Source organism: Leptinotarsa decemlineata, unplaced genomic scaffold (genome assembly GCF_025532065.1).
Source record: "Leptinotarsa decemlineata unplaced genomic scaffold, Ldec_3_MD MMD2_P_RNA_scaffold_4, whole genome shotgun sequence".
Classification (NCBI taxonomy): domain Eukaryota; kingdom Metazoa; phylum Arthropoda; class Insecta; order Coleoptera; family Chrysomelidae; genus Leptinotarsa; species Leptinotarsa decemlineata.
Genome location: NW_027412531.1, coordinates 1,195,452 through 1,210,209, shown reverse-complemented (window position 1 = coordinate 1,210,209; position 14,758 = coordinate 1,195,452). Strand labels below are relative to the sequence as shown.

At 34.6% G+C, this 14,758-nt stretch overlaps 1 protein-coding gene across 1 annotated transcript; it reads right to left on the bottom strand.

The window, feature by feature from the left end:
* Positions 1-338: 338 nt before the first annotated feature.
* On the bottom strand, positions 339-9,373 carry LOC111516786 (GILT-like protein 1). Its single transcript, XM_074186637.1, has 4 exons — positions 9,213-9,373; positions 6,641-6,784; positions 871-1,041; positions 339-650 (listed from the first exon to the last, which is right to left on the bottom strand). The coding sequence occupies exons 1-4, from the start codon at positions 9,270-9,272 to the stop codon at positions 408-410; spliced, it is 618 nt and encodes a 205-aa protein (XP_074042738.1). The 5' UTR covers positions 9,273-9,373; the 3' UTR covers positions 339-407.
* Positions 9,374-14,758: the final 5,385 nt, after the last annotated feature.

Sequence of the window (14,758 nt, the reverse complement as noted above, 5' to 3'; positions counted from 1 at the left end):
AAACAATTCAAATTTTGTTCCAAGGTAGACCTTTCAGTGCTTTACATTAAAAAAAAATATTAAAATCTTATCGTTTACGAAATCCTTATGTACAGAAACGAATTTGAATAGCCCTGTATAAATAAATGGGTAAAATGAATGTGAAATTACTATTTTCATCATTATTAGTTATGGATAATCCTGTTCCAAACCCATATTGTTTTTAACCCATTCTAGAAATACGAGTATCTTTAATAGTATTCAAGAAAAAGGTTCGTTGAAAATATAAGTTCTTCGACATTTTTATTCTCTGATTATAACGATCCCAAACTCTGTGGTGTGAATAAAACAATAATAAATAAACTTCAACATTGACATTTAATTACTCTTAAGAAGATAATTCATCAGGAAAGCAAAGCAGCATGAAATCATTCTTTGCAAGCGTCTGGTTCGTTATTCAAAAATTCACACACCGCTCCTTGTAAATTAGTGATGGCATCATTTTTCAATGTGCTATTAAGGTGTCCATTGAAGAGAACAGCAGGAACTTTCATTATATAGGGGTTAATGCCGGAAGTTCTGAAATAATTCGCAGTTTGAAAGATAAATCCTGAGTAGCCGTTGAAGCAAGTTTCCAGCTCATTCCATGACATTCCAACACTCTCAGCACACTGAAATTAATTCAAAAGTTATTTCATTTCAGAATCACAATATTCCATATAGTGGATACGAATAAGATTTGTTTTTCACGTTTTGATATGCCTGTTCGGAAAATATAATTTTCTGAAGAAATCATTGAAATAGTTTCATCTTACTTATTGTTGATGAAACTTATTCTCGAACAATTTGGTCAATATACTGATCACTGAATTCATAGTCGACGTTTCTTACCTTTTTTGTATCTTCGTCATTGGACGGATCCGATCCCATCGAGCACAGAACAAATTCAAGACTGTCCTTTTCCGAATGTCGACCTACTGCACAAGAATGGATTCTATTGACATGAACCTCGTTCGGGCCATTGGGACATTTCACAGTTAAACTTGGTGACAGGAAGTCCATCTGAAATCAGGAATCAAATGTGTCATTCAGCTGAATGTAGAACTTGAGAAAACAGAATTTGAGTAACAGTTATATGTTCAAACAAACATATGAATGCGTGATAATTATAAGTATATATTTTGTTCTGATGGTGGATTCATGAATTAAAATAATTATTGAATTTGACATGATATGAAATTTAAAAATTCATTCGGATCAGTTTTATATTTAATAATAATACATAAAAATAATAATACTTTATAATCTTTTAGACAAAAATGACATTGTATGGTAATCGTCAAGCTTATACCGGGCTTTTCATGATGAGCGTTAATTAGCCGTTTCTGGCAAACTATTCAACGGATCAACCTGAAAATTCCACAGTGTGCCTAAGTCAATATGACCTACAAGCCTATAATATTTTAGACGAAGCGGCGTTGTCGCTTCTACTATAAAGTAACGGCTTCTTTGATTTTTCAAATGGAACACCCCGTATATATTATCATATTATGATTCATTTTCACTTTGTCAACAAATTCATATACTATTTCTCTATACCTATCTATTACCGTTTAGAAGATATAAATCAATTTGATATTTTTTTTTACCAAACATGAACTTTTATAAATGCTGATCTTGAACTCTCTTGCACTAAAACGATCAAATTTGAAATAGAGTGAAGTGATACTATGAGGATCTTCACTCCGAGTCATATTTTCATTTGCCTCATACAGGGTCTTCAAAAAATGCAGATACTTTGATCTCATGAAAAAATGAGTGGAACTCAATTTTTTCAAATGGAACACCCTGTATATTCCAACATTTTTGAGCTCTACATCCAATTTTAGATTAACTTTGTTCAGATAATACTATTTCTATTTTGAACCGTTTTCGAGATAAACTGTTTCAAACGGAAATTGGCATGGTTTCCTTGTTCATCACTCATTTTTGTTAAACAGATTTCGTTTGATGTTTCTCAATTAGTCACAGATAATACAATGAGAAGATAATTATTAAAATACTCCTCAACCATCGAATGAAACTTCTCTTCAAACAATAGTTGATTATAATCCTTATGTTACAAAAGAAATGGGTTTTCGAAAAAAAAATTACTAGAATGTTTTCTGTATTCTGAAGAACGATAAAATTGGCTTCTTCATTTATGAAGACACACTGAATGCAGAGAGATATCTCCAAATATTAAGGACGACTGTAACCGATTTTCTTGAAAATTTGCCTATAGAGGAGTATAGGAATTCGTGGTTTCAACTGGGCGGGGCGTCAGCTCATTACACCCAGGAAGTTTCCAGTAAACTTAACGAACTCTTCGAGGATCGTTGGTTTAAACGTTTAGGGCCGTGGGATTGGCCACCGAGATCACCCGATCTCACGTCACTTGACTTTTTTCATGGGTGTTTTGAAAGAAAGGGTATACAGTACTCCAGTGCTTACCAAAGAAGAATTGCGACGGCGAATAGTGCGGAGTATTGAAGATCTGGATCCCCAGGAAATTGAAGAATCAACCACAGGTCGCGTACAAAAAAACATTTCAGAGTGTTTAGAATGTAATGAACACCATTTTCAGCATTTATTGTGAAAATGTGATATTTTGTTTACAATTTTGTTATTTCTAATCATCCTATTCTGTTATTGTCTGTACTTTCACATGTTTTAGCCCACAAAATCTTGTGGGCTTGACTTTTTTCATGGTGTGTTTTGAAAGAAAGGGCATACAGTATACACGCTGTATATTATTATGCTCTCAAGATTTTCAATCATATACCTGGCTATATTGAAATTTCAGAGGACAACTGTATATTTAGAAAATCAGTAAAAGAAGAAGAAGAAGAAGATGAGTTCTATGGGTCCGCATCATTGATAACTCCGTTATCATTGATGCTACAAATTTGTTTATATGGGCAAACTTGTAGAATTTTTATTGGCCTTCTTGATGCCGAAAACAAAAAAAAATACAGTCATGTATGTTTGTATGCATGTTTGTCTGCTTGTAACTTTCAAGCTCGAGATCTATGTTGACAGAATTATCGGCGTTATTGCTTGATCTATTCGCGGGCAGATGGCACTGTATGTAACCTGCTTGGTCCATTCGCGAGAGGATGTTGATGTACGTGACCTCCTTGATAGGTTAATGAAAAAAATCAGAATAAAAAATGGATTTCAAGAATGATAATTTATTTAGATATTTGAATATTTTCAATTACCCTTGATTTAGTACAGAAAAAAGTTTTAAACGAAACGGAAGATACACTTCAAAATCTAATTAGATTACTTGAAAGCAAACCAAAATATGGATTTCAACAATGGAAACGTTATCGTAAATAGTATACCTATAAAATTTAGTTACGCAATATTTCAAAAAATCGAAAAATTAGAATTGAAGTGCTTGACATATTTGAATTGAAGTGGTTATATTTTTAGGAGTGATCAATTTTTGTGAGAGAAAGTTTTTGGTTTTCCACTTTCCCTTTTTTTGTATCATGATGGAGTAGTACAAAGCCAAAAACTTTCTTTCCCAAAAATTAATCACTCCTAAAATTAAAACCTCTTCAATTCAAATAAGATTCCTCTTGGCTGGGATTGAATCAAATAGGTGAATGAATGTCATTACGATGTCATCGATGACATAAGCAGATCAAGCTTATTCTGTGACATTAAAAATCGTTATTCATGAATGAATTGTGTGTATTTTCTAGAATGTTATTCAATTTGGTACTGAAGAGCCTTTGGGCAAGTGTCTTAAGGCGAAACATCGGTGTATTCGAGTGAGGGTGACAGTGTTCCACGTAAGTGCAATGTATGACCATTCATTCAAAGTAGTAGAGTAGAGACGAGTATCTTCTGTATGATTCAGGGTTCATATAGAAGTATTTGTTTCGAAAGAGTTTTTTTCTTTCGTATAATTCAATGTTCATATGAAAGTAGCTGTTTCAGGACAACTTTCTTTCAGTTTGTGCCTGAATGTTACTTCTTTGCATGATCTACACATCCATGTATACGGTTACTTATTTTCAAATCGATTCCTTCCTTTCTTTGGAAAGTTTCCTCATCTCTTTTTTTCTGTATCAAGATGGAGTAGTAGAAAGCCAAAAACTTTCTTCGCTTGACATAGGTACATATTAAATCAAAAGGATGATATGAAAAATGAAATTATTCACTAAAAAATAAATTTCAAGTCCATTAATAATTTGAATTGAACTTCAAATCGAAATATCAAGACTGAATTGTTTTTTGAAACTATTACTGCAAATTTTCTTCTTACTTCGAAACAAATAATTTCACAACTTTCCGCCCTCTGTTGGAGACGTACTGGAGACTACCTGCATCTCAGTATTACTATAGAATTTAAGACTTCAAACTTTATCATGTATTTTGAGACGAATTTTACATTCTTGCGCCGTCTAAAGTTTCATAATACTAGTGACTAGAACTTGAAAAAAATTATTTTTACAATAAATCGGACAAAAAGTTAAAACTGAATATTGTTTGAAAAAACTAAGGAACACGCTTTTATAGCACATGAAACTGAAAAGTAAAGAATTATTATAGTTTTGAATAACTGTAAAACACGCTTTCAAAAAACATCGAACTAAAAAGTAAGATTTTTTTTAAATAAGCTTGAAACAATAACGAACGGAATAAACTGATATTATTGTGAAAAAATCATGGGTTCTTTGTGCCATATTTTTTGTATATCAAGCAACCGTTGCTTTTTTCACAATAATACTATTATTTTTCGTTCGTCATTGTTTTGAGCTCATTAAAAAATTTTTTTCAACTTTTCATTTCGATGTTCTTCAGAAGCGGGTTTTCAAGCTTTTTGAAACTAAATTCATTTCATTATATATTTCGATTCGTGAAAACATTCTCAACAACAGAGCTCATATCATATTCCTTCCTAAAGTTGAAAATGAGCGACTTATGACAATATTCTGTTACTAACAGCAAAAAAAAAATTGCGCTGTGACTTGAACTTGTAAGACCCGTGATCATTATATAGTACCACTCACTTTTGACACTACTTAGCTGTTTGGTACTAATTTTTTCGAAACGACGATTTTCATCGTGATGACATTCCATTAGCCGAATCCATTTTGTGAATCAAAATATGACTGCCGTAATGATAACATTGAAGCCATTTCCGTGTTAGGAATCACGCGTTGAAAGGTGAGACCTCGTTAGTCCTTAGCTCGAACAAGTTAATCAACTTTTGAGAGTTGTCGTTCCTATGGGGACGACAGATGATTAACGGAAAAACAGATTTCAAACAGAACAGAACAAACAGATTTTCGTACACAACAGAAAGAAGTGGAGCGTCATATTGATGCCGTTGGAAAAAATGTGTTTGATTTGAGGAAACAGAATTATAATGAGTAATCAAGTTGCCTTGAAACTTTGTTGAAGTACTATTCGTCGAATATTCTCGAGTATACCATGACAATGTCATAAATTATTGTTACTGTCAACTGTCAACTATGTAATATGTTAGAATTCTACTTGGTTTACCAGAAAGATAACGTGACAGCACTCCATTACTACAACAATTCATTCCCGGATCGTGAATTACCTAACCGGCGTTTTTTGCTGTGCTTCTTCATCGATTCAAGAACAATGAAAATATTTTCGAGAAGAGAAGAAATAAAAAACGTTTTGTAATATCTGAATGTACAGAAATTGAAGTGCACGCCTCCGTTCCTCATGAGACTAATGTAAATACTAGAAACTGGTGACCTTGAGAGACGATTTGATTTTTGTCTGTGGTTTATGAATGATTGCAGACAAAATCAAAACTTCTATAAGGATATTTTATGGGACGATGAGGCTAATTTTTCAAATTGTGGGATGTATGATAGAAATAATTTTCATTATAGTAGTAGACACAATCCATTTTGTAGCCCATCCCCACAATTCGCAAAGGCGATTCAGTATTAATGTTTGGTGTGGTTTATTTAGAGGCAGAATTGTTGGTACATTTTTCTACAATAGTTCTCTGAACGGACCCCATTTCATCAATTCATTAATCTATTTTCAGCAGGATAGAGCACCAGCACATTATTTCAGTGGCGTAGAAAGAATGTTGCGAGACTATTTTGAAAACAGATGGATTGCTACAAATGGTCCTGTGAACTGACCTCCTTGTTCACCTGACATGACAATTCAATATTTTCATTTTCGTGGATTTCTGGAAAATGAGGTGAACAAAATAAAACATAATAATAAAGATGAACTGAAAAGTTATATTGAAACTATAATTAATAGAATTGATGAACAAATTGTGTTGAGAGCAACACGTAGTGTCAAGAGAAGAGCCCAAATATATGTTCAACAAAAAAATTTTTGTACACATAAGTCGCTTATGAACTTTGTTGCTGACAATGTTATCACGAATCAGAATGCATGATAAAAAATAGGTTGTTCCATTTAAAAAATATTGTTTTTTTTTGGTCGAAAAGTCCCTTCTCTTTCTTCTGTTTGATCCGTGACAATTGAGACACTGTGTATAGGTATACCATTTTCATTATCAGATTATATTTTATCATTTTCAAAGACTAAGTATCAATTCGTTTTTAGAAAGTTTTTTTCATTATAATTTTTTACTTACACCGCATAATCCATTCGGTACCAACTCGAGACTGAAGGACGGTGCCAAATTATTGTAGAGTTTTCGAACTTGTACGTTGAAGAAGTCTTTGACTTCCGGACTGAGAGTATTATAATATACACTAAGTTTCACGTCGGCGATTGCCTGAAAATAATTTGATAAATTAACATTGTTACATTTTATTGTGGTTTCAAGCTGCTGGAAAATAATTCCATGAAAATCAAAAATAAATAGGTAAGTACTTTTTGATGATTCCCATATTGATTTCAATTTAAGAGCCACCTGTAGACAGCTGTTTCAGCCTATTGGGCATCGTCAGTACCGGGCAGGCGGTCCTCTATTGAAGACAAAATGAGAAAAACCAAGAAAGTACTTGAGGAAAATAGCTGCGTAAACGCAAGCGAAACATAAGTGGAACCACCTATTGGTGTGACCCCCAGTCAATGTCAGTGTTGGTGGTTTGACCAATCAACCGACAACTGCGGTAGCAGAAATTTGGGAAGCTAACCTGAAATGCCGTCGGAAAACGAATCCGCATGTCCACTCATATGAAAGTGGGCAAACCGTAGACACGTGTTTCTGGCTATTTAGCCTTCGTCAGTACGGTACAGCCAAGTGTGAAGGATGCAACCAAGTGTTGCCCATCCTTCACACTTGGCTGTATACTGAACCGATTTATAGTTAACACAGTCATTATTCTGTTTTATATAATATATATATATATATATATATATATATATATATATATATATATATATGTATATATATATATATATATATATATATATATATATATATATATATATGTATATATATGTATATATATGATGTGTTGTTTTTCCGGGTGTTCATCCGTTGTATACTATTCGATAGTCGACGTTTCGCCATCATCTCAGATGGCATTATCAAGACGAATTACTGCTTCGCTTCGAGAGGTGTAACTGATGTTAGGTTCTTCTTGTGGTGTTTTTATATGGTTTCGCTTGCGTAAGTTGTATGGATTTGTTACCTGTTTTTCTACCTGAGGGTTGTTGATGGCTTTTGGTAGTTCTCCTACCTGTTTTTCTACCTGAGGGTTGTTAATGGCTTCTTCATAGCTCTATAAACAGGTAGAGGGAGCTCCGATGGGTTCCTCCCTATCGCCCGTGATCGCAAACCTGTTCATGATGCACTTCGAGAAAGAAGCACTTAACAACGCTCGCCTCAAACCAACTCTGTGGAAAAGATATGTAGACGACATATTCATCATCTGGCCCCACGGAAAACAAGAACTAGACCGGTTTGTGACCTACCTGAACAACATCCTTTCCCGCATCCAGTTCACTACCGAAAGAGAGGAGAACAGGCAGCTACCTTTCCTAGACCTACTAATAACACGAAAACCAACTGGCAATTTGGGTTATACAGTTTACCGAAAACCCACACACACCAACCGCTACCTACAAGCAGCATCACACCACCACCCTACCCAGCTACAATCCGTAGCCAACACGTTAATATCACGCAGTTTCCGCCTAACAGAACCAACAAACAGGGCAACAGAATTGGGGGAGACAACAAAGGCTCTGCGACAAAATGGCTACGGACCAAAGATCATTCAAAAGGCCATCGACAGACAAAGAAGAACCAAAAAAACATCCACTAGAACGACAGAAGACTCTCCACCCGACAGACAATCTGTGACACTACCTTATATCAAAGGTGTGACCGACAAAATCGGGAGAATACTAAGACGTAAAAATATTCGGACAACCTACAAACCGCACAAAACGATATCCAGTTGGCTGCCCAGACCGAAAGAGAGAATTTCCCTAGAAAACCAAGGAGTATATAGCATCACATGCGAGGACTGTGGACAACAATATATCGGTCAGACCAACAGACGTATATCTGCCAGAACCCAGAAGCACAAAAACTCGATAAGAACAAAACAACACCATCTACAAACAGGTCACAAGATTAATTTTGAGTCCACAAAACAGTTACACCTCTCGAAGCGAAGCAGTAACTCGTCTTGATAATGCCATCTGAGATGATGGCGAAACGTCGACTATCGAATAGTACCCAACGGATGAACACCCGGAAAAACAACACATCATATTCTACCATCCATGAAAACCTACATTGTAATATATATATATATATATATATATATATATATATATATATATATATATATATATATATATATATATATATATATAAATATATATATTGATCAATTATTGTCATGGATAGTTACATGATTTTCATCAACTAATGGATTAGTGTAATTTCGATTGATATTATAGATATCTGGAAAATGTGTGTTTATTATCCTTTTCTTCATTTTCTCAAAACTCAAACTTGGTCCTTAAAACAGCTGCTTTAATTCCTGCAGAAATCATATTGAGTATTTTCTATTCTGGAATTGTTTTTGATCTTATGCAATTGAATAACCATTTCTGTCATGATTATCTGTCATTAAGTTGTTGAAATCGAAAATGCGTTTTGATAATATGTCAATTGAGCAACAAAAATAATAATATGATACATTTCGAAGATAGTATTGACTTTAAAAAATTAAACTTACTTGGCATTGGTAAAAGCAAGAGAGAAACAGTATGAAATAACTCAAACTTTTTCCCTTCATTTTCTCAGATTTATCTCAGTTCTATAAGAAATATATCAGTCACTGTATCGACGTACTGATTTCAGAATAGTGCTTCAATGTATCAGACCGAAATCTATTTATACTATAGCAAAATATCTGGGATTATTTTAAAAGATATATCCCAATCACTGATAGGTGCACTACTTGATATGATTGATTGTTTCAGATGATATCACCAAATTTGGAAAAACACTTAATGAATTTTATTGGTCAACGAAATATATTTCCATTCATTGCGAGCATTTATTGGTGTATTTCAGAACTACGAGCAGAAGGATTGTGGAAAATGTATAATTTGGAAGCATTTCATTCGATAGTACCAGAAAAATCAAATAAATATACTCGTTTACCTACAATTTTCTTTGAATGGTGTCGCATTTGCCCTTCAACCTGAAAGTCATGCTTTCGAAAATATGATGGCCGCCCGCTATAAAGTTTTAGAAGACGGACATTCTAGAACATCCCGAACGAACAAGGAAATTATGATAGCTTTCCGTCCTCCATCAAATGAGAATGTTTACGTTTTTTCATGGAAGGTGAACTTTCAAAGAAAAAAGGGTTTCGGTTTTCTTCTATGAATTCTTGCAATACTCTAGATCAGGGGTTTCCAAACTACGGCCCGCGGGCCAAATCCGGCCCGCCAGTGTCATCAATCCGGCCCGCGACGGCTAATTGTTGGTACTATTGCTGTGATAAGTTGAAGAAGAAAACACAGAATGATAATTACTCGGTTTTATTCACTTACAAGGTGAAACTTAACGACAGAAATGATGACAAAGAAAACTTAACTTGAGTATCTAAGTTTAAGCATATTAATAACTAACAAATAATTGAAATGAATCACAGTAAAACAAAAACAGTGATGAGATTTACGTAATTGTGATTTTCCACCGAGAATACTTTGTAGTTGTGGATCAATTTTACTTGTACCAATTATCAAAAGAGATTTAAGATGCTCATCGATTAATTGAGATCTGTTAACATTCTTTGTGTACTTCATCTTGGAAAACGTTTTTTCACACAAGTAAGTAGTACCAAAAACAGAAAACAACCCACGAGCAAATTGTTCCAATGGAATACATACAATTCCAACAAAGATGAATTTTGATATTTGTTCTTAAGCATGTCACTGCACCGTAAATCAATAATTTCCATTTGGACTTCCGGAGCCAGGGTTTCAATGTCAGAATCAAAAGGATTTTGAAAAAGCTCAATTTCATTCGCAATGACATCAAAATCTGAAAAACGAGTATCAAAATTTATCTTCAAAGCCCTCAAAGTTTCGATTGCAAACTTGACGGGAAATTTAGTCTCTGTAGTGTGGCTGAATATTTCACATGTTTCAAAATGTGTGAAACATTTTTTACATAATTGCGATTGAAATAGTATTTTTTTTCTGCCTGAAGGATTTGATATTGTTGTATAAATTAGGGAGAAGCTGATTTTCTCCTTGCAATCTCAAATTCAGTTCGTTCATATGATTTGTCAAATCGACATAGAAGACTAACTTTCACATCCATTCACATCATTCAAAAAAATTTAGATCTCTGCTCGAAGTTCAAAAAAGCGCTTAAGGACTTTTCCGCAACTAAGCCAGCGTACGGCAGTATAATATGGTAAATCATTTTCTCCAATCTGTTGAATAATTTCGCGGAATTGTCGGTGATTCAGCCCAGTGGATCTGATGAAGTTAACAAGTGATATGACTGGTTTTAGAACTTCAGACATATCCAAACATTTTCTGCACAAGGACTGTTGATGAATGATACAATGTGAGACTAATGGTTTTGAACCACCATCATTTTCTACAGCCTTTGACACAAGTGCAACTACTCCTTTATTTTTACCATACATATTTTTGCATCCATCGGTTGTTATAGATTTCAAATTTCTTCATCGAAGGTTCTTTTTATTATTGGCATTTTCAACTCCCTTAAAAATATCTGCCCCAGTTGTCGTGCCGTGAATACTATCAATATCAAGAAGTTCTTCATACACTTCATAGCTTTTATATTCTTGAGGATGTTTTAATGATTTTGGTATCACAGTATTTTTTTCTTATTAGTCAGTGGGCTATGCTAGAAGACAGGCAGTAAACAAATCTAAAGAAATGAACTTTAAATGTTCAAGCCAGTCTCGATATACCTACACAGTAGGTTAAATGGACTGACTCCAATCAGAAAACAACTACTCCCCTGGCTAATACCACGAAGTGCGTCGGATTATATCCGACAGGCGTCAGTGCAGGAATCTTCACAGAAAATGTCCTGCATATGCAATTGGTAATACAACTGAAAGAGTCGACCTTCAACTTTGGAACGGGCACACTTGCAGACCGGTTTCGGGCTTATTAGCCGCTCATCAGTGCAAGATAGTGACCATCATCGACCTGAAGTCAATGATATTCCACAATTGAAAATCGGAATTCTTTCAGAGTATTTCATTCCTCTTCCGAAGTTGAAACGAACATCACAAAATGTCACTCCATCCAGTGGACGAGGTACTAATCAACTGCATATTCGTAATTTGCCCGATTCCTCTGAATGAGGTAGAAAAACTTTCTTATTAGTCAGTCAGTCAGTCAGACTGGCAGTAAACAAATCTGAAGCAAATGGAACTCCAAACGTTCAAGCCAGTCTCTATACAGGCTGATTCACGGTGGATGGCACATTAGACGTTTCTGGTGAACCAGACGACGGATCACTTTGAAAATTCAATGGAGGGCATATTCGGACATTCTCTAGCCAACTAAAATATTTTCGACAATGCGGTGTTGCCGCTTCTATTAGAAAGCAGTAGCAACTTTGATTTTTCAAATGGAACACTCTGTATATAATATTATTTTTGGAATCTCCAACAATTGCCCGACAACTTTTCTTGATATTTTCCTATACCTATCTGTTACCGTTTTCGAAATAAAAATTAATTTCAATTTTTTTCTTCGAAAATCATGACTTCTAAAAATGCCGATATCTTCTAGTTAAGAAGTACTATGATATCGAAATTTGGTTTGGAGTTAGGTGATACTTGGACACTTCCCACACGTCAGCCTAATCTCCGTTACTTCAATACAGGGTGGTAAAAAAATACAGTTTTTTCGTTTGCTTGAAAAAGTTGCTGAAATTTGATTATTTTGAATGGAACACCCTATATATTATTGAAAATTCGGAAAGCTGCTGAAATTTGCTTTCTTTCTATGTATATCATACCTATACCTAACTAGTCAAGTTTCGGACTTATGAACATTTATTTGTGAAAATGTCCCTTCAGAATGGTATTTCCATTCGGTATTTGGTAAGCAGGCCATGATTACTATTTGACAGTAGCGTTGTGACATTCTCCTAATAATATCGACATTTTCGTCACTTCAGAAGTTGCAAATACCTTCAAAACGATGGAACAAAACTATTCAAACGAAGTTCTTAGTGACAGTGTGACAAAATTATCAGCAGAACATGTAGAAAGTTCAATGAAATGTATCCGAATCTACCGCCAATGAACCTCAAGAAATTTATACGAATTCAGAACAATTTCAATATGTTTGGATGAACTTTAAAAAAGCACCAAGAACCTTGAAATTGGAAATATTGATATGAATAATTATAAAAAAGTAAAAAAATCATGTGGAATATTTCAAAATATGTTCGAATCGCTGGCCGTTCACTTCCAATCACTTTAAAATGCGGGTGTTGACTGCTTTCGTGGTGGCAGATCTGATTTCATTGGGATCCAAATCTTCAAATGTTTGGGCAATCCTTTCTAACAATTCATCTCTCGAACGCTCAGGTATTTTGTAAACTTTTTCTTTGAACATTCACCACAAATAAAAATCTAATGGATTAAGATCGGGTGATCTCGCTGGCCAATTCCATAGTCCCAAGCGCCTCATCCACCGATCGTCAAATAGTCTATCCAGTTCTGCGCTCACTTCTCTTGTGCAATGTGCAGGAACTCCGTCTAGTTGGTACCAACAGTTTCGATAATCTTCGAGTGGCAGATTATCCACGAAACTGTCTACAGTATTCTCCAAAATATTCAGATAGCTTCTGGATGTTAATGACTCCTCGTATATCACGTACCTCAATTTGTTGTCTATCAACATGCAGAAGACATTAAAACTAAATTTTTCTTGAAATCCGGCTTCTTTTGCGACGTGAGGATTTTCACTGGACCAATAATGACGATTTTTTCTATTGAAAATCCCTTCTCTCGAAAATTTCGATTCATCAGTCCAAATAATTTTATTTAATAGAAGTGGATCTTCTTGAATGCGTGTCATTAACATTTCACAAAATTCTACTCTCTGTTGAGGATCTTGAGGCTTCATTGCTTGAATTTTGGTGAATTTATAATCATGCATTTTATGTCTTCGCAAGATTATTTGAACCGATGAATATTTTATACCCAAATCTTCTTCAGCACTTCTTATCGATGACTCGGGAAATGCGTGAAAATATGCTAAGACATTAATCTGGTTGTCTTCGAAAGTTACGGGTCTAGGCAAGTTTCTTGATGCTTTTAAAGTTGATCCAAATGCATTGAAATTGTTCTGAATTCGTATAAATTTCTTGAGGTTCATTGGCGGTAGATTCGGATACATTTCATTGAACTTTCTACATGTTCTGCTGATAATTTTGTCACACTGTCCAAAAATAATGAACAAATTCATAAACTTCGTTTGAATAGATTTGTTCCATCGTTTTGAAGGTATTTGCAACTTCTGAAGTGACGAAAATGTCGATATTATTAGGAGAATGCCACAACGCTACTGTCAAATAGTAATCATGGCCTGCTGACCAAATACCGAATGGAAATACCATTCTGAAGGGACATTTTCACAAATAAATGTTCATAAGTCCGAAACTTGACTAGTTAGGTATAGGTATGATATACATAGAAAGGAAGCAAATTTCAGCAGCTTTCCGAATTTTCAATAATACACAGGGTGTTCCATTTAAAATAATCAAATTTCAGCAACTTTTTCAAGCAAACGAAAAAACTGTATTTTTTTACCACCCTGTATTGAAGTAACGGAGATTAGGCTGACGTGTGGGAAGTGTCCAAGTATCACCTAACTCCAAACCAAATTTCGATATCATAGTACTTCTTAACTAAAAGATATCTTCATTTTTATAAGTCATGATTTTCGAAGAAAAAAATTGAAATTAATTTTTATTTCGAAAACGGTAACAGATAGGTATAGGGAAATATCAAAAAAAGTTGTCGGGCAATTGTTGGAGATTCAAAAAATAATATTATATACAGAGTGGTCCATTTGAAAAATCAAAGTTGCTACTGCTTTCTAATAGAAGCGGCAACATCGCATTGTCGGAAATATTTTAGTTGGCTAGAGAATGTCCGAATATGCCCTCCATTAAATTTTCAAAGTGATCCGTTGTCTGGTTCACCAGAAACGTCTAATGTGCCATTCACCGTGAATCAGCCTGTATACCTACACAGTAGAT

Coding starts and splice junctions, on each gene's coding strand:
- LOC111516786 (XM_074186637.1), bottom strand. CDS start 9,272: ATGAAGGGAAAAAGTTTGAGTTATTTCATACTGTTTCTCTCTTGCTTT. Junction 6,785..9,212: donor CTTGCTTTTACCAATGCCAA/GTAAGTTTAATT, acceptor AATTATTTTCAG/GCAATCGCCGACGTGAAACT. Junction 651..870: donor ATGACGAAGATACAAAAAAG/GTAAGAAACGTC, acceptor AATTAATTTCAG/TGTGCTGAGAGTGTTGGAAT.